The 23650-nt window shown below is 38.9% G+C and overlaps 1 protein-coding gene across 10 annotated transcripts; it reads right to left on the bottom strand.

Annotated features, from left to right (window-relative positions):
- Window positions 1–750: 750 nt before the first annotated feature.
- LOC147323152 (actin-binding LIM protein 1-like) lies at window positions 751–23243 on the bottom strand. Of its 10 annotated transcripts, none has more exons than XM_086303332.1 (21): window positions 22839–23243; window positions 15676–15819; window positions 12108–12291; window positions 11906–12015; window positions 10167–10293; window positions 9904–9997; window positions 9346–9433; window positions 9118–9176; window positions 8901–8957; window positions 8333–8410; window positions 7508–7690; window positions 6194–6223; window positions 5919–6048; window positions 5706–5795; window positions 4957–5007; window positions 4571–4629; window positions 4153–4198; window positions 3994–4058; window positions 3725–3799; window positions 2725–2805; window positions 751–2576 (listed from the first exon to the last, which is right to left on the bottom strand). In XM_086303332.1, the coding sequence occupies exons 1-21, from the start codon at window positions 23152–23154 to the stop codon at window positions 2463–2465; spliced, it is 2181 nt and encodes a 726-aa protein (XP_086159458.1). In that variant the 5' UTR covers window positions 23155–23243; the 3' UTR covers window positions 751–2462. The 10 variants fall into 10 exon arrangements, 9 of the variants coding, with proteins under 9 accessions (XP_086159458.1, XP_086159459.1, XP_086159464.1 ...); XM_086303333.1 differs by having other exon boundaries at window positions 4957–5004; XM_086303338.1 differs by lacking the exon at window positions 22839–23243 and adding an exon at window positions 21494–21607.
- Between the last annotated feature and the right edge of the window lie 407 nt (window positions 23244–23650).

Genomic DNA, 23650 nt, shown 5'->3' with positions numbered 1-23650 from the left:
ATTAGTCAAAGGAGCTTGCAAAGAAAAGCGTCTGGACTTCTTTGCAAGCTCCTTTGACTACGATGACCTGGATGACTGAGAACCTTCACAAACTGTATAATTACTTCCTGCAGATAATCAATCTGTCTCTTAGACCCCATTCCTACAAGACTGCTTAAAAACGTCTTACCATTAATTAATGCTTCTGTCTTGAATATGTGTATGCTGTCTTTATTAACGACCTCTGTACCACAGGCTTTTATTATGGCAGTAATTAAACTTTTATGTCAATTTTATGTCAAAAATTCTTAAGTAGTTGTAAAACAGTTAACCAATTATCTGCAGAGGAATGGTATATTTGAAGAGTTCAGTTAGGTTTCAGAACTCATCACAGTACAGAAACAGAACTAGTGAGGGTTAGTAATATTACTTATGGCCTCTGACAGTGGACTCAACGTTGTCAATGTGTCAAATGTGTATTCCTGTTTTATTTTGCTGTTTTTGGTTTTGTTGTCTCGTTAGTCAGATTCTGTTCAGCTGTGTTCCCTGATGTTTCCCATCTCCCCAATTAGTGTTTAAAAATTGTCTTCCTTTGGTTTTTGTAACATCGTCCATGCCGTATGTTTTCCCTAAAGAACATAAATAGAATTACATTGAAATTCAACTGAGTGGCACTCTGTTCTTTGTTTGCTTACTTGCTGTGGAAAAAAGCAAGCAGACTGTTCAGATTTTGTTTGAAAACTGAACTTATATTCATCGCAGGCTACTTGCTCATGGTGCATCAGTGACTTTATTTTGAGCTTGATTGTAACAGTTAACAAGTAGCCACAACAAAATCAATGGGATTTACATAAAGGATCCATTCAGGTCTGAGGAATTCCTGCAGCATGCCAGTACTTCTGTTATATCACTGGGTATGAAACAGAGTTAAATTCTATAGACATAATAGGAAAACATATCATCATCATATTCAGTTTCTTTCACCAGCAAACTTATGTTTTACTTATATACTCACCAGCAACTTTGTTAGGTACATTTGTTCTTCCGCTCGGTAACACAATCGTTTAACCAGCCAATCACAGCGCATCAACTCAGTGCATTTAGGCATGGTGTAGATCAGCGGTCCCCAACCCCCAGGCCGTGGACCGATAGTGGTCCATGAGTTGTTTGGTACGGGGCCATGAGACTTGAGGCTCGGGTGTGAAATTTATGGTTTTCGGGGTTTTTATCTTTATTTTTTTATCGTTAACTCTGTTTCCCTGGGTCTTTTCTCGTGTGTTATGAATAAATCTTCTTCTTTTTTGGTACTGGTACTGGTTTTATTTTGTTGTATTTATCCGCGACCACTTAAAGGCCGGTCCGTGAAAATATTGTCCAACATACACCGGTCTGGTTGGGGACCGCTGGTGAACATGACCTGCTGAAGTTCAAACTGAGCGACACTAACAAAGTGCCTGCTGAGTGTAGCATAAAATGTCTCAGAGCTGATCACTCAATATCTGGAAGGGAAGGCTTTTCACAAAATTACTTTCTGCAACAGTGGCATCCAATTACAGTACCACACTTAAATTCAGTGATCCTAGAGGCATGGTCCAATACTATTGTCCATATAGTGTTGCATACAGTTACTATGGTGGAGGCTCATGTTAAACAAGGCCATGGTTTCAAATGATCCAAGCGATAATATCTATGCGTCTGAAGTTCAGGCTTTAAACCGCTAAACACTGACAGTTTATTCTACCCTTGGCTCTGTATGATGTATTAATATTGTCATCTCAGGCACAGATCTGTTGTGAGGACATCTACGAACCAGAAGAAAGTTGTCATAAAGGAGAGGGAAAGGAAAATTATTTAAAACTGTGAATCATGAACAGCTGCTCTAGCAGATTCCAAGAATAAAAATATAGAGTTGTTTAATATAAGCAGGGAATCTAGAGGATACACGGCTGCCCGTGGAAACACAAATAAATAAGGTTAAGTTTTGAATATTATAATATTAATTATGCTATTATTCCTTACTCTAACCTATGAACAACTAAAAAAAAGTGATAAAGGTACAGTGTCCCAGGATAATTGTGAACTGTCCGGTTTTTAGGGAAACATTTCATATTTCTGTGCCAAATAAATTTAGTACAGAAAGTAAGGACATTTGTTTGGTTGATGCTTTGAACAATGCTTCTTGGCAACAAATCTTATGCGGCTGAAAAGCCGGTTTATTCTCCCTTAAATGGTGCTACATTTGTAAGAAAATGTATTTGTAGGTTGAGCAGTCTGTGGGTTGCGCCCATGAAAAAAATTGCCAAATCTTCTCTACCAGTTATTTTGCTGTTGAATCTACAAATGCAATTGTTACAAAAAAATTAAAAAGACAAAAGAAGAAAAATCAACCAACCACAAATGTCCTTACTTTTTGTGCTATTTTTTACATCGGAATAAACATACAGGTTCAAAGGAACTCGTGCATCGCATATTCACAGCATGTATTAGAAAAGATCGGCTTTCTTCTTCATGTCATTACGTTTCCAAAGTGGAAGTCTGTCAAATTCTTGAATATCCATTCCAAAGATCTGGAGGAATGATTCTGGGGACAGGTGACGCTGCAAAAAGAAAGCAGGATGAACTAAATGTTTCTGTGCATAAAGCCGCAGAGTAATTCTGTCTGATTATTTCTTAATATAAAGCTCAAACATTACATTTAAGTGAAACTTATAACTATTTTTTTAAAGAAAACCATTTAAGCCACACCTCAAGTCTTGTTCTGTCAACATCCCTGGGAAGCTTCACTCGTCCTCTGTTACTAACTGTGAGCATTTCATATGGATAGATCTTGACAAACAAATAAAAACCATTTGAGAACATTTCATTAATTAAATCTACACAACCTCATCAGGTCTTAAAATTTGGTAAATACAACTTAAGATGAAGAAAAATACATAACAAGTTACAGTTTCATTGTTTAACACAAACTAAGCCAAAGTTCAGAAGCAGTGTGTGAAAAATAACAAGTCCACCCTTACTGCTTCCATAGAAATTTAGTGGGTAAGTATTCGCTTGTTAATTGATCATCAACAAATGTGAGAACTTGTTGCATAAAAGCAGATGTTTTGGCAGCTTGCTGGTCTGAAGCATTCAAGTGTGTTAAATGTTTAAGTTCATGGCTGTACAATTAGAAAACATCTCAGGTTTGCAAAGTTGCATCTGAACAAATCACAAGACACCTGGAACAATGTATTGGGCAGATGAAACCAAAGTGGAGATGTCTGGCAATAATGCACTGGGCCATGTTTGGAGCATTTGTTATGGAGCACTTTATATAAAATCAAATGTGAGGCCATCTGTCCAACAACTAAAGCTTGGGCAAAACTGGGTCCATGCAGCAGGACAGTGATCCCAAGCAAAACCCATATCACAACAGAAAAAGTCATACTTTATCATTACTTTAAGTTATGTTGCTAAACATGGTGTAATGTGTCATGTTGCTGTTCAGCTGAGGTTGTATTTACATATTTTCAGGACCTGCTATGGAACCAGACGCTCAGATCCCTCAGCCGTAAAAGGCCGATGTGGTATTGTCATCACACCACCATGTGGGTGCTGTGGTGACCCAAGTTTGTGATTGCAATAACCCGAGAACAAACCAACTTACTTTTTTGGAATCACACCATAGGTGCATCTACTAAAACTCTCATGTGATATAAGTGTGTTAAAAGACAAATTATATAATAAAATAAAATATAATACTTGCATTTGGTTCCAACAAATTAGGCATAGACACTCCTCTCTCCATTTGTGTTAATGGGTACTGATGGTCATAGATGAGCTACAAAATGAAGCAAACACATGCAATTGGAAAATATCATGACCTGATTGAAGACTTGCTGATTATTTCCAGATAAATGCGAGTAAAGCTGAATATATGCATGATTAAAAAGCGGGTTATGTAGAAATATGAGTTAATAAAGATATATTCACACAATGAGTTAGGCCAGTTCTTCAAAAAAATATGCCACAAACCAAACAGGGAACCAGGACTGACTCGAATACCAACTCCATTCGGTTACTGTCACATACCCTGAAGTCTGAAAGAGAGAGAGTAAATCCCAACAAAGTGTAATTAATTTCATTTTAATGGTAGTTAAAATAGTAATTAACCACATCTGTCTACATGGATACCTCTGCATCTGTCGTCATGGTAGTGGGAGAAATCAGCTGGCCGTGGCTTAGAAAACACATGAAAACAAAATTTTCACAATATTAATATAATAACCTTTTCTAAAGTGTTTATTTAGCGCCTACATATATCAAATAGAAAAGCATTAAAAATAAATAAACTGTATATATATATATATATATATATATATATATATATATATATGTGTGTGTGCGTGTGTGTGTGTGTGTGTGTGTGTGTGTGTGTGTGTGTGTACAAGATTAAATGTTTGTTTGTAGATGTGTCTCATTTAATTTGACTTTAAAACAAAGCTTAATCAAAGTGTGTATCTAATTAATTCAGCAATTAGACGAATGTCATGTACCAGGCTTATGCAAGCTTTCCAAAGTGAGATTTAAGCATTAGTAACGCGTGTCCTACCGGGCTGAGGCTGTTCCGACCGGGCAAAGAGGATGCTGGGGTTGTCAAGGAATTTGGATCTGTGTGAAAGCAGACAGATAAGCTCATCACGAGACGATTTACACTTAGACTGGGATCTTTGCCCGAAATAGACCTACTGAGAAAAATTTACCTTCTCCGGTTCTTAGCTCAGCCATTTACTACTAACAATACTGCAAAACTGACTTTAAAATATCTTGTAGTGACTTGAGGTAAAGTTTTATCAAGATCTTAAGGTCTTGATAAAAAGTCGCTTCTTTAGCTTAACTTACAAAGATACAAATGCATACTTTTAAACAACACAACTGAAACTTAAATGTAATTTTGAGTGATTCAAGCATAACTTATACCAGGTTTAAATACTGTACCTTGCTGTTTATAAATCGGGGCCCTCCTGTACACGTTGAAGCTTTCGTCTGCTGTCAGAAAAGAATGCAGTATTAGCAGATGCTTCATTTTTTTCACTACTGCACAGTGGAAACATTAGATTAGTATGAATGTATGTCTCTGGAAGGTGGCTGTCAAACTATTCCACTTTTATTCTCAGTGTTTTAAACAGTTAGTATTAACACTAGCGTCTTGCTTGAAATTGAAAACATCAACCCTCAAAATCAGGAAGCATTTCAAGCAATGAAAAATGCAAAAATGGTTTCCTTAAGGCAGTTAGTTTGTAATCTACCACAACAAAAACACAGACCAGTGATGACTGATCAAAGCTCGGCAGATCTCGTTCGCACACGATAAACTTCACTCAAAGGCACAACGCTGCTATAAATAACCACAGCTGCACAGGAAGTTGTGTGTGAAGTTGTAAAGAGACTGAAATATTTATTTATCGAATCAATCAAAGCCATTTTAAAATAATTAAACCAGGCAGAATTTAAGTTCTGAATTTTGACCACTAGGTGGCACAGTGTTTCAAAGAATAAAGTGAACCATGCGTGCTAGTTCCAAATAGTTTGTTGGTATTATTTTTGTGTTTCAGACTTCATCCAAATGAAATCCAGTGCTGCGTTCACCATTAAATAATTTGGGTTAATAAGGAATACAAAATGCAATTTAACACACTAATAGAGGAGAAGACTTAAAGAGGGTGGCACAGAAGCAGGGGTCTTACCTTTGCTTTGAGAGGGAAAGGTGTGATATAAAAGAGAAGGAGGGGAAGTGCCAGTGTTGCCACAGAATAAAGAGGAAGAAAGCGGGAACCCTTTGGATTTCGGGAAGTGCAGACAGAAGGAGTTGTGGTGTTAAAACAGAGAACAGCTGAACATGGGATGCATTTCATATCTTTAAACAAGAGTGTTGGTATGCTTCTTTTGTGTTATCTCACCTGGTCGGTGGAAGTGTTGTGGTGATCTGGACGAAGTTGTTGTGTAGCTATGGCGATGATACATTGTATGAAGTCCGAAAGGCCCTTGGCTTTTAGATTTGGGTACACGTGTTCTTATTTCAAAACTCTCCTGAGAAGAGGAAAACAAAGCCAGCTGAAACTCCACGTGAAAATAAATCGATTTAAAGGGAAGACTGGCTCACACTGTATGATACCAGATTTCATGGTATTTCTGTGCGTCTGTTGTAAGTAAAGTTAATAAAAGTGTGTTTTACCTCTGTGGGTTCAGTTTTGATTTCTGGTGACTAAATCAGACAAAGAAAAGAAGCAAAATCAGCACATTCACTGAATCGCGTAGTTAATTCGAAGGTAACACAGCATATGGGTGATTCCATCCCAAATTAGAAAGTTTATACGTTTTCTCCATGTGTTTTATCTTCATTTGTCAGTCTTAGAGGCAATGCTTGACAATGAAAATCTAAAAAACTATAAAAAAAATCAAATCCTGAATCCCTTTTAAAACGACTCAGGATCTGTAATTTGGGACAGATACATCTCAAAATATCTGAGTATTGGTTTATTAAAATACGATTTTTTTCATTTTTAGACTAAGAATTTCATGTTAACAAGTAATCTGTGTTTTATTTTTGCATGACTATGAAATCTGAATGTTTAGAAATACTCACTAATTGTCTTTTGCAATGTCAAGGTTGTTTATTTTAACTAGTGCACACTCTCAAATATGGGACTTGACAGGGCTTCTTCAATTGTTTTCATATTTTAATTAGTCCGTATGAAGACATTTTTCGATGTATATGTCCCAACTACAGATTCTGGTTCATTGTGATGGCAAGTGAGACCAGTGAAAATTTGAGGCTTGTATCTTTAATAGCTTTCGAGAGATTCATGTTCAAACATTGACTCAGATTTCAATGTGAGATAAACACATGAAAGTGGATTGGTGGACCATTTTAATGTAAAAATTTAAACTTGAAGCACTCTTGCTTCAAAGCACACTCTAAGGGACAATTCACAAAAATATACATGCTTTTTCTTCTGGTCTGTGGCGCTATTTATCCATCTCGACTGTTCTGATGTTAGCTGCCAAGTTTTGGCTTCTTTTGAATACAACTGAACTAAATGGCAAGAACCAAAAAACATGTTGGAAAACCTCAGCATCGGTGCTTCCACTGATCTAATTTTAAGCAGTTTAATGTAGGAACTCTGACTCCACCTACCAAACTAAAGGAAGCATGCAGTTACCTCACATTACAGCTAAGCTCAGAGAGACGTCATTACTGCTGCCACTGTCATGAGCATCCACCTCCCTGCACAGCATGCTTCCTTCAAGACAGTGAAACAGACTAAATAGATAAATAGCTCCACATTCCACAATAATGACATGCATATTTCATTTTAGGGTGATCTGTCCCTCTAAAGAATTGTTTTTACAATAGATGTTTTTATTTTCTTGGCCAAATACAACTAAACACAAGAATGAGGAAAAACAAGTAGTTGGTTAGACTCCTAAATAAAATAAACACACAAACATGTCACTCGACACAAGTTGGAGCGTTGGATGTAATTACCTCTGCAGGACTTTTTTGGACTCTTTGGCTGTGTTGTGTGTTTCCTTTCTCATCCAAAGTGGAGGGGTGGTCATTCACAGACTTATAAGATATCATATCAGGATACTCAATATCATATATAGCCTTGACTCTGGGAATTGCTGCTAAGTCTCTGTAATCAATGATCTCATTATCTACTTTGGCCTGGGAGCAGGACAGGGAGGAAAGGAGAGAAGAGGATGCACAAGGAGCAGACACAACAGATTAGGAATTAAACTTTAATCCCGCGATTTAGGCACATGAGGTGAGCGGATTCCATTAGTCTAGAATAAAATCCAATGTTTTTGTTTTAACATGCAAAATGATTTCCAGGCTTTTGTGCACAGCAGAGGTAGTTTTCTTATATTCTGAAGTGTTTTGGTGGGAGTAAAGTTTATTTCATTTCTGTGGGTGATAAAAAGCTGGGTGGAGGAAACGAATTACACCGAAAGCACCAGTTTTTGTGATCAAAGTCGGTCTGAATGCATTCGAACCCTGATTTTCTCAGTAAATTTATGGATGCATTGACATTCTTTATCATTCAGCCACAACTAAAATCACATTTTGCCTAACAAGCACCAAGAAACTAGTTCCAATCAGTCAAGGTACCACTTGTTGAATTATGTTACTGATTTTAATGTTCTATTTCCCTAAGTGTTCCTCCACATTTCACATCAATATGAATTTTTTTGCAAGGGGGAAACTCCGTCCGTGCGACTCCCCTGTATAAATAAAGGATAGGTCAAACACAGATCAACCCACGGTGAATCACACACCATAGACGCAAATGCTGGCCTGTGAACTTACACAGATGGTTCGACCTGGGCTGCCAGGAGTGCATGAGCCCGGCCTGGAACAGGAGCTTTCAGATGATGATCTAGTTTGCTGAGAATGGGAGAGAAAAAAATCAAGCAACAGAAAGAGCTACCTTAGAAACGGTACTCTTTTTTTGCTGTTGATTGTGGCCTTTCACATGGCTTTACATCCACGCACACACAAGCGTTATTTTCAGGAATGCAATCCATGGCACACTCAGTGTACAATAGAGGCACTTAACTAAGTAATGTGATTATTTAAGAGATTTCCAGCCAATTTCAATGTGGTTGATGGCAAAAAAAAGTGTGAAGGCGAGCATGCAACACTGCCAACAAAGTTCATTCAGAAGCAGTAGCTTATTAAAGGTCCTGCTAATCATTGTGCAATGTAAACAAATCTAATGTAGACTGTGAATCAGATGAAACAAGCTCTGATTTGACCAGCCAGGTGAGCAAAGTGTCTGTCATATTGAATTGTGAAACAAGCACGTGTGGTTAATCTCGAAGCACGAGATCGCAGCCTGCTCACTGCAAACCGCAGACCTGCTCGCAGTATTAACCTTCAGTTCATGTTGAGGGAAAAAGAAATCAAGACAGGGCGTTTTAGGTCTCCCGACCTGGGGAGGAATACATCTCGTAAAGAAATCACCTTTTACAGCTGCAGTAAGTCTTTGCTCTGTGAGTTTGTAAAATCACTTATATTTGTTTTAGAAAATGATAGTAAGAATCCTCAAACTGCCTCTAACATGTTTAACAATGAGTAAAAAAAAACCTTACCCTGTAGCTGTCCTCCATTCTGCTGGTTTCTCTGCAATCTGGGTGCCAAATTACTGATCCTGTGAAAGAAGAGACAATTGATTTTTGCAACTTTTACCAAAATGAGAAGACTTTTACCGTTTTTAACCAACAGGACCGTTCTTATGCATTCATCAATGACCAAAAATGCTTCTTGGTCTCGAATAGACAGGCCGTTTATTTAAAGAGAGGCTACGATCTCAAACTGACCTTGCACATACATTTCTTCTCCTTCTGTGAACATCCTGTCGCATTGGCTGCATCTTGCACAGCTGGGGTGATAATGTCTGTCCCCAGCCTAAGTCAGATAATGAGGAAGACAAAAGTGGCTCACAGACTGCGTATGTGCAGGAGCTGCATGAAATGAACAGCTGCAGAAATCACATTGCAGTTCACCAGGTTACGTCTGCCCAGCAGTGTAGTTGGACCGCTGACTAAATGAGGTGTTAACAGCCTAGAGTGTGGTCGTTAGAGTGGGAGGACACTTGTTAGGAGTGGGAAATGATAATAGCCATTAAATAGACAGATAACATTCAAAACAGGTGATTAGACCTTTTTAGGAACAGAAGAAGTGGCGGCACACGCGACGCTCCAGGGAAAGAAGTTGCATGAACACTCAGCAAAATTAAAGACAGGCAGCTACGGACTACAAAGAGGAATTTAACAGATTTAAATCTCTGAAGGGCTTCTGAGACTAATGTTTGTAATAAAATGTACTGCAACAGAAAAAGAAACAAAGACTCTTCGCTGAAAGCCGACCTCTCTTACCTCTAAGAGTTTTCCAGTTATAAACTTCTGACATGCTTCACATTTTACCCCAAACTGAATCTGGTAGTCTCTCTCACAGTAGGGAACTCCATCCCTGAAAGATGCACATGACATACTCTTACCCAGCAGTACATGTGGAACTTTTATATCATCATTTTAGCAGCATTCATCATATCATACTCAATTTAGAAATAAAAGATTAAGGAAGCGGAAGACAAAGCATATTGAATGAGTGAGTACATGAATGAGACATTTATATTTACTTGCTGATATATTCTCCGCTCAACGCTTTCCTGCAGGTTTTACACTTGAAGCAGCCTAGGTGCCACTGGCCTCCGAGGGCTAATAGAGCCTGTCCATTCTTGATGTCTCTCCCACAGCCAGTGCAGTCTGAAAACACAACATATATGTTTATACTCAGTGGTCACTTAGAAGGCAGCTGCTCAACTTATTAGACATGCTCAGCTGCTCATTAATGAAAATATCTAATCAGCCAATCACATGACATTTAGCCATGTAGACCTTGGTGAAGACACCCTGCTGAGGTTCAAACCAAGCATCACAGTGAGGAAAGGGTATTTCAGAAACTGTTGATCTGCTAGGATTTTACCACACAACCATCTCTGGGGTTTACAGAGAATGATCTGAATAAGAGAAAACATCCAGAGAGCAGCAGTTCTCTGGATGAAAAATGGCCTTGTTGATGCCAGAGGTCAAAGGGGAATGGCTGGACTGCTTGGTGCTTATAGGAAGGCAACTGTACCTAAAATAATAACTCATTCATTTATATTTGGTATGCTAAAAATAAATACAATGACAATGATGAAAAGTAAGAACAATACCAAAAAAACCAATGTTGGGTCAAAATCCAGAAACTATAAATGTGTGTTAAGATGAGCTTTAAAGAAATGTATTCCATAAACTAGGGGAGGCAACAGAGAATGCCCTGTCCCCTCTGAGCTTCCATTTTTGGGCACCTTAGTGCTGAGTAATGTTTAAACACCACAGGTTACATGAGTGTTGTTGCTGACCATGGCCATCCCTTCAAGACCTGACTCTACCCATCTTCTGACGGCTGCTTCCAGCAGGAAACACATCAGAGCTCTTATCATTTCCCCTGGTTTCTTGAACATGGACAGTAAGTTCACTGTAGTAAAATGACCACAGTCGCTGGCTCTCAATCCAATAGAGCACCTTTGGGATGGAACTGGAAATTCAGATCATGGCTGTGCAGTCTATAAATCTGCAGCAACTGTGTGATGCTCTCATGTCAATATGGACCAACATCTCTGAGGAAAGTTTCCAGCAGCTTGATGAATCTCTGCCATGAGAAAAGCACCTTTCCGCACACTCCTGCGGAGAGATCCTCTTAGTCCAGAGGCTTTGTGAGTCCAAATCCCCGATTTATCCCCCATTTATCTATAATCAGTACACAGATGAGGTCAAGCAGAGGTAAAGAGTTACGTTTTACTGTATCTCTTGCTTCATACTGGCAGGTTCACAATAGGATGACTGGATTCATGAAGGAAAGTCAACTTAAAGGGTTGTAAAGAAATCCACAACAGCTGCAGGCAGGTATTAGACTGGATTTAGTGACACTGTGTAGCCGTCATAGTGATAAGAAAGGTGACATTACCCAGACACAGAAAAGGCTTACAATTGATGATTGATTTCTTTGCCCCTCTTACATGCAGATTTCATGAATGATCCCAAATACTTTTGTTATCCAATTCGTTCTACACAAGCACAGGAGAGTCTGATGTGCTACCTGCAAAAAAGTGAAGACTTAAACTTCCTGTTTGCTAACAGATGTTGACCTTGAATGACTCTTGAAGACAGGATAGACTAAATACACAAGCAGCTGGCAGAAGACCCACAGCTGGCCAGTGTTCAATGTATAATCCACTGTCTTATTAAAACTACAAGGGATCAAAACCTTTGATATATTTTTTAAATATTTTGATATGAACACTGCTTAGAGAGTATGCAGGAATGCTCTTACTGCTGGAATAGCTGGTGGCGTTTGGAGACGGCGACACAGGTTCCATACAGCGCTGGCAGAGGCAGTCTCTTCCAATGAAGGTGACACAATTCCCAGCAGGAAAAGGCTGTCTGAGAATCAAAGTAAGAGACACACTTATACCACAGATTTGTAAGACATGTATGTAGAACTAAAACCTCCCAAACATATTTTTTAAGATTACTTGCAAATGGCGCAAACAAAGCAGGCTGGGTGGTAGGTCTTCCCCAACACCGTAACCACCTCTCCCTCCACAAATTCTCCACAGCTGTTGCAAGCTGTGCCATGACGTCGCTGGAAGTCCAGCGGGCAGAGGTAGTCCCCATTCCTCATGAAGAAGCCACTCTGAGCTAAATCACAGCCACACACTGCACAGAGACACATTCAGAGAAAGATCTGATCAATATTACAATGTTTTATATCAAGACTGTTACAAGTTAGTGATGTAAAAGCTAGTGATAACACCAAAGAGGATTATTACCAGCTCTATTTAGAGACTTTGCCTGACCCATTTATCTTTAAGTCATTGCAGACATCTTTTTCATCAAAACCCATCAAACCTTTGACCCCAAAGTGGCCACTTTAAGTTGGTCTAAAAAGTAATATTTCTTACTTTTCCCTTTGTCTTTGTGCATTTGTTTACTCTGTTGCCCTTTAGTTTAGTTTTCAGACCATAGCTAACGTAAAGTGTCACCTTCACTCTTGATGTTGTCACAGTAGGAAGTTAATAAAGCATCGGCTATTTCTGCTCCCTGACCCTCTGATTTTTAAGGCTTCCTGAAACATTTCTGTGGTTTTGTGCATTACACACACAATGGCGTGTCCAGCGGGGTGGCCTGGGGGGGCACAGGCCACCCCCCCAACCAGACTGGCCACCCCAGGTGCCACCCCAAAGGCAAAACAATAAAATTCAATCAAATATCAAATGTCCGATTATGTTTTCACGGTGACGCTCAGATATCCGAGTGTAAGTGAATGCAGCATCGGCTTCTGCGCTATGTGCATCACGTTAGCAAAGGTAGGAGAGCCAAGCACGAAAGATGGCACCGCAGGAAACAATTTTTCGGTGAAAGAAAATGAGGACAGAATAAATGTCCCGGTAAGTAATATTAAGTTTGTTGAGTTTAGTAAACTTCGGTGAAATTAGAATCCCAAGGAAAAAATAACACTTAAAGAATTATTGCAGCTGATCAGCTTTTCTCTCTTGTTTGTTTATCGTCCACTTTGCGCCAGAAACAGGAAACCAGCAGATGTCGCGCTAAACAACAGCAGCACGTTTAAGCTTGATCAGCTGTTGTTAGAATGTATTTAATATTAATTTCTAGTATCAGCTGATGTTTGCTGGAGCCACAGCTGTAAAGCTGCTGGTCATGATGTCAGTTTGGATATGTGGTGAGAGGGAAACATGAAGATGAAACCAGGAGATGTCCTTACTGAACCATCAGAGCTGAACAGGTGATGGAGAAACAGGTTTACCTTTTAGGTGACATGAATGAGTTGAAGTTATGAACTGTTTCTGAGAGACAAATAACACCAGGATCCTTTTCTAAGTAGCTGACAGCTGGTAACTGTGCAGGGGCGGGTCTAGGAAGGTTTTGCCAGGGGGGCATGTAGGGCATTAACAGGGAAAGGGGGGCACAAAGAAATACTTTTCTTTCTTATTCTCATTTAAAATACCTAGTTTTTATTAAATAATTATCTAAATCTTACAACCAAAGTTTTTATCTGACGTAAAATGTATAGAAATCATACATATACCAAAAAGACTGTACATCACTGTCACAACAGGGTTTGTTTTCATTCAAAGTCTTTATGGCTTTAATACCTGGTGGGCCGGTCTGTAGTCAAAATGCCCAATTTTCTGTCCCAGTCCAGCCCTGCAGGTTATACTGGCAGTGTCACCATGCCAGCTGAATGTATTTCATCATCAGCCAGTGTTGTTCTTTATCAATATTACCAAAGTTTACCATAAGGCAGCATAGAAAGTATTTACTTGCTTTCAGGTTTTATTCAAATGTTAGTCTTTTCAGTTGTTTCTCCACTTTTTTCCTGTTTCAAAATCAAACACCAGTTTGTGAGAAGATTATCTTCTTTTTTTATTAGGCAGATAAAGTTTTGCATTGGCTAATTTGTCAATTGTTTGTTACAAATGTTCGTATTTTAATATTCAAAAATGTTTTTGCCCAAAACACATGTGCACTACATGTCAGTAAAAATACTATGCAAATATTGATGTCCTTGAATGCTGAGTAAACACTGACAAAGCACTGATTGTATCTCTTGTACTTTATCAACGCAGTATCTAAAAACTTTGCACCGTAGTGGTTAAAATCTCATTCTAATAAGAGTTAAAAGTGCATTTGGTTATTAGGTTTATAGGATTATTGAATTATGGTTAATGGTTGGTAGAATTTTTTTTTAAACATTATCTGCCAATTAAATCTGCCACCCTTCTCCAAATCTGTGCCCCTACCTGGCCCCCCCAACAAAAATTTTCTAGACACGCCACTGTACACACAATGTAAACATTGTGCGTGTGTACTGATCAGCTTCGTGCCAGTTTACAGGCGATATATAGAGTTGTCTGTCTGCTTGTTATTAGTTATTTGATACTGCAGCATCCAACCTGTCCTGCTGCGCCTGCCACAACAGAATGCACACAATGCCAAGGACAGATTTGTGCTGCTCTATTCCTGTCCGCCTGCTACTCTCTAACAATGTAAACAAGTTCCAAATTATGCTATTTTGAATTCAACCATCTTTGAACATGTCCCTGCTTCCATGTTCAAAGCAGGAGATTTTTTTTAATCAATAGAAACTTTGTGCAAATTTCTTTAAATTTGCACAAAAATAATGACAGTCCTCCACAAAATATCAACAGCCCTAATTCACTGCATTTTAACAAGGATATTATATTTTACTGGCACCAAGTTGGCGAAAGCTTAACACTGTCCTTGGCCACATAAACAGCTGAAAAATAAATCACACATCTTATACAATCAAACGCTAAACACAACACATCTGATATGACACAAGATTTACTTTAACATAAATATTAACATTCATGTGAAACTACTGGGATAGCTGCTGACCAGAGTTACTACCTCTTTGGCTCACTGCAATATTTTTTCCTGACATTTGAATTTTTGTATGAGATATGTTTACGAAATGAGGTAGTGGTATGATTTTGCAAGCAACAGACTCAAAAAAGACTGACTGAAGAACAATAACAGTAACAGTGTGTGGTTACTTTACTTTAAAATGTCCTGTATTTTAACAGCAATGTGTTGCAGTGTAACACTGATAGACACATTTCTGACAGTCAGACATTGATTCATTCGCCCTGCTCTCTCCGTACTGCAAGCTTCTCTTCTCTGAAAGTCTCTTTGTTTCCCCTGCGCTGTAAACATCGTCACAATGACATGAAAGGACAACAACACTAGAAGCTTGTCAGAGCTTATTAGTGGGGACAATTGCTTGCAGAGGAAGCACTGCATGTTTTCCACGAAGCAGAGTAACACCACTGATTGGCCATTTGACAACCCAGGTGGTTCTCACAATAGACTGCTGAATTACTGGCCTGTTGTCCTCAGGAAAATTGCATCACTGTCTGGTTAGACAAAGCCAGACTGAAATGGAAATGACAATCAGGAACATTGTTATAAACAGATTCCTCTTTCAGCCTAAAACTCGAGTGCTGCGTTACCAGGACAGTAATACCAGTGCAGTGGTGTCCTTCCATCAACACTCACCTTTGCATGTAAAGCAGTTTATGTGGAAGTAGCTGCTCTGAACACGCAGCACCTCTCCTCTGCATGACTCCCCACACCTGAAGCAGCAGATGACCTTCTTCCCTGCTGGAGGGCAGGGGTGGCAGCTATCCTGGGTGTGTAGTACTACATGAACACAAGATATAAATAAATTAGTTAAGTATTGATCAGTCGATTAACTGCTATAGTTTTGCTGCTTTACACTGCTCTTTTTTGTCTATTGTATGCAACAGAGTTGTGCATTGCAGAGTCTTCCATAATTATTTGCAAACTAATATTCGCAACATCATGTTGGTAGAGGAAACTTCCACAGACACAAAAGTCTGTGAACATGTTTAGCAACATAGCATGTTCACATTTGCTAATAAGTGCTTAAGACGAGATGAGGACTGGCCATTTTTTTTGCAGGTGTTTTAAAAAGTAATTGGACGAACTAAAATTTTGACCTGTTGATCCAGAATTCATCCTGTGGGAACCATGAATGTCCTCAGATAATTTGAGGCAACTTGCCCAGTACTTGTTAGGACGGTGTACACCAGTGGTTCTCAGAACACTAGTTTAAATGCTCCCATTTATGATCATGTCTTTTTTTTTTTTATCAACCATTAGCAACATAACAAAACTGAGTTCAATTTTAGGGAAATAAAGAGTATCATTAAAGGACTTACTTATTTTCTCACAGGTTTCACTCTATTTTCCCACTCTATTTGTCTAGAACCAGTTGGTTAAACCTAATTCCCTGGAGCCATGCAAACCAGTGAGGTTAAAACACAAAATGTGTCGCTGTGCCCCTCATATGTACACAAATGTACACGCCCACAGTGCCATTACATGACAATCAACATTACTTCATTTTCTAATACAAGTCACTGTAAAGCAATCATCTCTGTTATCATCGTTTTTCATCCATAGGAGGAATTTATCCTGCTCTGCCTGAACAGCTCATAACGTTAATCCTGTCAGCCAGTCAGTTCAGCTTTTACATAACTGAGATAAACATACAACCCAAATCTGAAAGGTTCGGACTCTGTGTAGTATGTAAAACCTGTATTTTATTCACATTAGAACAAAGAAAAATATCAGATGTTTGAACTAAAATATTGCACTATTTCATGAAAGGTATAATATGCATTTTGAATACAATGGTAGCAACATTTTAAAAAGTTGGTACTAAAAAGAAAAGGCTGTAAGAACATTTCTCGACAAAGTATTTAACATGACTGGGTTAAAAGAGCTTCTTAGAGTGGCAGAGCTAATATTCCTCACATAAAATTGTGCACATTTTAAATATTTCATCATATACGTTACACAGCATCATCAAAGACTTTCAAAAATTTGGAGAAATCTCTGTGCGCACGGGACAAAGCTGGAAAGTATTTGTTTGCTCATGATCTTCAGACACTCAGGCAGCACTGCACTAAAAACAGTCATGATTTTGTTGTGGAAATCACTGCATGGGCTCAGGAACACTTCCAGAAATCACTGTCTGTAAACACAGTCCACTGTGCCATCCACAAATGTAGGCTAAAGGGTGTATTATCCAAAAGCCATTTATGAATATGATCCAAAAAGCTGCCTTCTGAGGGAAATCTAATGTAAAATGAACTGAGGCAAAGCAGAAAACTGTTTTGTGGTCTGATAGATCAAAATTTGTTCTTGGAAAAGTTCTTCTTGGAAGAACACCAAGCAGGGGACCATCCAGACGACATCTTTTTTAGGGACGGCTTTGCATATTTCAGCAAGACAAAGTTAAACATCTATTACAACAACATGGCTTCATACCACCCTATGTGCAGTCTAGGACTGCGTGGTCTGGACTGCATTTGGCACCACATGAAACAAAAAATACAATAAAGAAGACCCGGCACTGTTGAGCATCTAGAATCCTGTATCGGACAAGAATGGGGCAACGTTACTCCCCCACCCCCTGCCACAACTTTTGTTGTAGATATTTTGCTGCCATCAAATTCAACATGAGCTAATATTTTTCTTAAATCAGTACATTTTTTCAGTTTAAACATTTAATATGTTTCTAGGTCCTATTGTGGATAAAATATGGATTTAAGAGACTTGCAGAATCATTGCATTCTCTTTTTATTTACAAGAGAATATTTACTTTTTACACAGCATCCCAGCTTTTTCAGAACTGGGTACATGTGCACTATGTTTTGGCTTAATTACACATCCACAGACTTTGAATACAGGCTGGCCAGGTGGATATTACCCCACAAAAGTCAGACAACATCACAAAACTTTTTTTCCACCATGGAAACATAAAATTTTTAATGTTACAACACTTTTAGTAGGTATAATGTACAAGAGCAGTGGCCCTTGTGCAAAGTTTTGTCTTATATCTTACTAAAACTCTTAAGATAATTTCTCTTTCTGTATCTTTCTGAATGGCAGCACCAGCGTGCCTGTACAATCTAATCACAGCCTCTTGAAACGTCCTTAATGTGATTATCTAAGGAGAGGGAGGAAAGAATGTGTTGTGTCGAGAGCAGTCTGTCATCCAGTAATCGGACACTCTGCATACAAAGAGATAGACACATGAATTTCATTTTTCATATACTGCTGGCAACCAAAAAGTCAACAGTGCTCCATAATACACACACATACACACTCTTATTAAATTCACTAACTGGAAATCTGTCTCAGATACTATTAGTCACACTAATTTCAATGAGCTGGGTCTAAACTTATTTGATTCAAACAGAAAGATTTGTGCAGACTTGAAGGTGAAATGTTTTTTGCACGGGCTTGTGAATGTTACTGAAGTGAGTCAAGCACCGCTGGTATGTGGCTCCGATCTGCCCCGCACCAGGAGAGATTTCTTACTATGGCAACAAGCGACATTTAGGGACCATATCTCAAAGGCTCATTGTACAGACACTATGGTTAAATGTACATTATTTAGCACAACAGTTATGAAAAAGCCTATCAATCAAAAATCTATCCCAATGTTATGGAACAAAACTGAACATAAAAATCTGGAGTGTTAGAGCAGATGGGATGATCCTAGTTGGAATGTAGCCCATCAATTAGGGCATAGGACAGTAACAACTATTGAAACAGGTCTTTGTCCTAGAGCGCCTCAGACATTTGTTAATGACAGAGATGTTCTGCCAGCACGAATTCATGCAATTCACTTGTCTTAAAGTCAGAAATACTTTAAGTTTTGTTCTTGCTGGAAACTAGATGATGGATATATTCAGGTCTAGCTGTACTATTCTGCACTGTGTGGTGTCATCCTGCACTGAAGTATATGCACCCTTTGTGTGCTTTTAATTGTCTTTTTTTAAATGGTAAAACTAAAAAATGATTGAAGCCCTCAGATGGAAAGCTTTTTAATGCCCTCCCACACTTTCTTGATCTCTTCCAGAATCTGAAGCTGATATGTGATATGTGTCAAGTATTAGCAAACGGTAGATTTAGAAAGACAGCAAATGGAGAGAAACCCGAGCCGAACAGCTAATCGCACACAGCCCAGCTATGAAAATCTGTATCTGTGTGTGTGTGTGTGTGTGTGTGAGAGAGGAGTATGGGAGCATCTATTTTTGGTATGCTTAGTTTTTATGTACGTAGGGGGAAGTAAAATGGCATCAGAAGATTTAAACTTCAGTGGTTCTTAGAACTCTATTGTCAAACAAATACATTTCCAAATCAGCTTCGGGACTTCATCCGAGTAACCTTAATGCCTGACTTTGAATTTGTTTTTTAATAACATATAATTTGCACAATAATAAATAATGTGCAAAGGTCTCATTGCCTATCATTTCATCACCGCTCATCACTTTACAAGGAGTCAAACTTTCTTATCATATTTTAAGGTGGTCTTGAACGATAGCTCTCCAGGCTTTTTGAAGCTCTTTCAAAGTTTTCCTTTGGACATTGGTTCATTTGTCATTTAAAACTGACCTATGAAACATTGAAAATTCTTTAGCCGAATCTGTGAAAAATGCCAAAGGTAACACAGTTTGACAGGCATAAAGTAGTATTTTTGTATCAGTAAGGTGTCTTGATGCTCAATCATCCAGGTAAGAAATTCCCCAAAAGTTGATCCTTGAATAATGATCAAGGAAATGACCTCCCAGCCCACTGTTCCTTCAGTGGTGCTAGTTTCAGTCATTAATGTACTGTTTATAAGATTGAGGAAACTTGCAGTCAGCTGAGACTGAAGAAGTCACTTGGATGAGTTACGAAACGTTTCTCCCACTGAAAACACAACGTCCACATGGACAGAATTAACTTTTGGCGATATCAGGAAGGTGGTTCCCAAAGAGCTGTTAGCTGGAAATTTGGCATATCAATGTGACCTTAAAAAACATGAGGAAACTGGATAAGTGGAGGACAAAAGAAGATGTTGCAGGCCTAAAACATTATCTAAAAAGTATCTGACAACAGCTCTGATGAAGTGATGAGTCCAAATTAGAGAATTCTGATAATAAAACAGTGTACAACAGCGAGTGTCTCCAGAGAGCTGTAAAACCAGTGGTGGTGGAGATCTTATGAAAATTAATGGAATTATGAATACTGATAAGTAACATCAGATTTTGATCTACCTTCTAATACCATTTGGAAAGCCTCTGAGTGGCAACTGCCTTATTTTTAAGCGTGGAAACGATCCCAAACACACTGCCAACAGTAAAAGCATACAGTACTCGGATAGAAAAACACACGGTGGCCTCCCCAGAGCCCAGACCTCAACATTATTGAAGCAGTGTGGGATCATCTTTAAAGAGCAGTAAAATAGGAAAGCCTACAAAGAGCCAAAAAAGAGCTTTGAAAGTCCTTCAAGAAGCCTGGAGAAACTTTCCTGAAGACTACTTAGATAAATTACGAGAAAACTTGCTTAACAGAGTTCAGGCTGTGTTAAATAATAAAGGTGATTATACCAGGCAATGACTTTCAAGTTCATTAGAATTGTACAAAATCTGTTTTTGCCTTAGCTCAGAGATCTACTTAAGTGACACGTTACTAAACCTAAATAAAACTGTGATGCAGGGAATATTTACATTTCTAATCTGGATTTTTAAGGCTGTTTTTTCATATTCACAGATATTGTAATGTACTACAAATCAAAGTCTTGCAGTGTATTGTGATGCCATCATTATCTTGGGCAGACAGATTTAAAAGCACCCTACCTGCGCTCTACAGAGGCTGTATTAAAGCACTCAGGCTGTGATTCCAACACTACAAAGATGTAAAATCAGTGTAACCCTTCAAATTACTTCAGGTTCAGTAGGAGCAAAGTAGCAATGGGAATTTCTAGAGTAGAGAGCACCATGTGTGAGAATATTATACAAATAACCGCTCATTTAGTTGAATGTCTTTAAATTATTTATAGATGTTTCTTGTTGCTGCTGTGGAAGACAGAATACCCTCACTCTGATAAGAGTCACCTCCACATTTTAGTCACATCTGAGTGCTCCTTGTTGCTGCACAGTGGGCTAATCGCTGCTTAATTCAGAGGTATTTCTGAAATCACATGCTGTTCTTTCCCAACTATGTTCTACTTTTATTGTAACAGTTGTACTTGCACTTTTCACCGTACACTTTTACACATGCACAGTGTCAATCTAGCATAGATGTAGGTGTTCAGTGATAAATTTATCTGAAATGAAAACGTCACATTTCTCATTTTTACTACCAGAACCAAAAGTGTCATCCGGATCCAACTTTGACTCAACACAAATAACATCTCATAAATATAAAAAGACAACCAAAAATATACACAAGGAGACATTTTTCCTTTCTTTGTTACCTATACACAAACACAAACACACGTGAAAATGTCTACCTTTCTGTTTCATGGTTTCTGTTCTTCTGCGCTGAAGTTCACGGCGTGAGTGAGGAGAGGCACTAACTGGACTGCTGGTCCAAGAGAAAGGGGTGGTTCCACAACACAAAGGCCAGGGGTGTGTGTTTGTGTGTGTGTGGTGTGTGTGTGTCAATGACAGAGGACAGCAGGACTGCCATTAAATTCTCTTGTGCTTCTAATCTATGACCTCATCCATTCCGAGGGGGAGAGTATGTGAATGTGAGCTCACTGCAACGATGTAATTGTTTCTCTGAAATATAACGCTGCTGCACTTGTGTGTTATTCTGAAGTATTAGTGTTGGGGTTTTCTTGTAGAGGGAAAAACATACAAACTTTTCTATGTCGGCATTACATAAATGATGATCATATATCAGGATTACTTGATTGTTTTCGAAAAACAATCACACTGGTGCAGCAGCTGGGACTGTCAGATCATTCTGGGACTGAACGTTCCTGGGGGATCTCTGCATGCCTGTTTGGCTAATAGTTTATTTTAAATTGGCTCTTGTGTTCAGAAAAGTGCATTTTTGGCACCAAACTCTTATTTTGCTTTTGCGCTTCGCTGCAAAAGCCATGCCTCATTGTCCATTTGCACTGTGAAGCAATGTCCAAATAATTTTGCAGCATTTGTCTGAAACCGAGCAGAGAGCATCGTCCTGTGTACTTCAAAAGTTATCCTGCTTCTTCTGTCAGCAGATACATCATCAATAAACACTGATCACCTCGTTCCACTGCCCAGATTTTGTTTCCAGAACTGTTCAAAGTCTGTTTGATGTTTTCTGGCAAAGGCTTCAGATGTTTAACCTTTCCTAAAACCAACTAATAATTCTGTCATTATACACTTTAGCTGTCTTCTGTGATGTTTCAGGACTTTCTTGTGTTGCTCAATAAACTTCAGCTTCAAGATGTGCACAGCAAGGGTTGTGCAGACTTATGATGACTGAAACTGTGATGCATGCAGTCATCATGAGTGCATGTAGACCTCAACCCTATGGACAATTTGTGAACTACGCTTAAAAGCCGTGTCTGTGCCAAGAAACCAATTGATTTAACTCTACCTATTCTATCAGTCAAATATTCAGCCAGAATTGTGTCAGAAGTTTGTTGATGGATACCAAAAGCATCTGATCCAAGGTACAACTTGCTAAGGAACATTTAACTAAATATTAGTTAGGGGTTTATGTCTGTATCTATAATTTTGACCCAGTATGGATTAGAGAAAACGTTATACCACTTTATAAACTTGAGGGAAATATCAAGCAGCAGCTCATTTTTCAAAAGATACGACCAATAGCTAACACCTAATGAAGTAACGAGTCATTACCTGACAGCTCTGCAGGTATACCTGCCAGCTTTTCACACAGAATGTAGTCGTTAGGGTTGAGGAATGGTAGCTGCTCCATTATGGACTGCTTTGGAATCAAGTAGAGAACCTCTGCGAGTTGACCGTCTTCAATTATTGACATGCGCCTGACGGAGTTCTTCCTCTTCACCCGGTCCAGAACTATCATGTCGTTGCTGTGGCTGGAGCCGCAGATCTTGCCCAGGTTGCTGAGGTTGAGAAGGTTTGACACGCTCATGTTGTCGAGACTTTCAGCCAAACAGTTCAGGCTGAAGACCGACTGCTGGTTAGAAACCATAAAGCAAACTTGAAGAGGTCAAGCCCTTGTGTGGAATGTCAGGTATTAAATCGACTTTGTGAGTCAGCGTTAGTGTGTGTTGTCCATCAGGCAGTCGCAGACTAACTCCCACCGCACACCCCTTAAGAAGCTTAGGTGAGGTGTATTTTTAGGGTTGATCCTCACAGTAATAGAGGATCTCAGCTCTTGGAAGTCTCTTTCAAGTAACCTCCGTTACTAAAACCTCAGTTTTAGTAACACTGACTTCACACAAGTATGTCAGCATTCGAATCTTACTTTTCTACTCAATTGGGGCAGTTTTTTAAGAAGATTATGAGCTGTATGCCCGTATTTGAAGCTTTGAAAAAAAGGGCCATCCATATCTGTACAAGTCAGTCTGTTTGATGATATTCACTAACCTTATAACACCGTTTAACCCACCTTACTCATGCTGTCTCAGCTTTGCTATAATCTAACCAGCAGATGAATGAAGCACAACACAAGTGACTGAACAGTA

This window comes from Aulonocara sp. 'chitande type north' Nkhata Bay, linkage group LG8, assembly GCF_057382095.1.
Source record: "Aulonocara sp. 'chitande type north' Nkhata Bay isolate Kocher_YH1m ecotype deep benthic linkage group LG8, A_spYH_male_GT1.1, whole genome shotgun sequence".
In the NCBI taxonomy this organism is placed as follows: domain Eukaryota; kingdom Metazoa; phylum Chordata; class Actinopteri; order Cichliformes; family Cichlidae; genus Aulonocara; species Aulonocara sp. 'chitande type north' Nkhata Bay.
The sequence above is the reverse complement of the archived record's forward strand: the minus strand, read 5'-3'. Positions and strand labels throughout refer to the sequence as shown.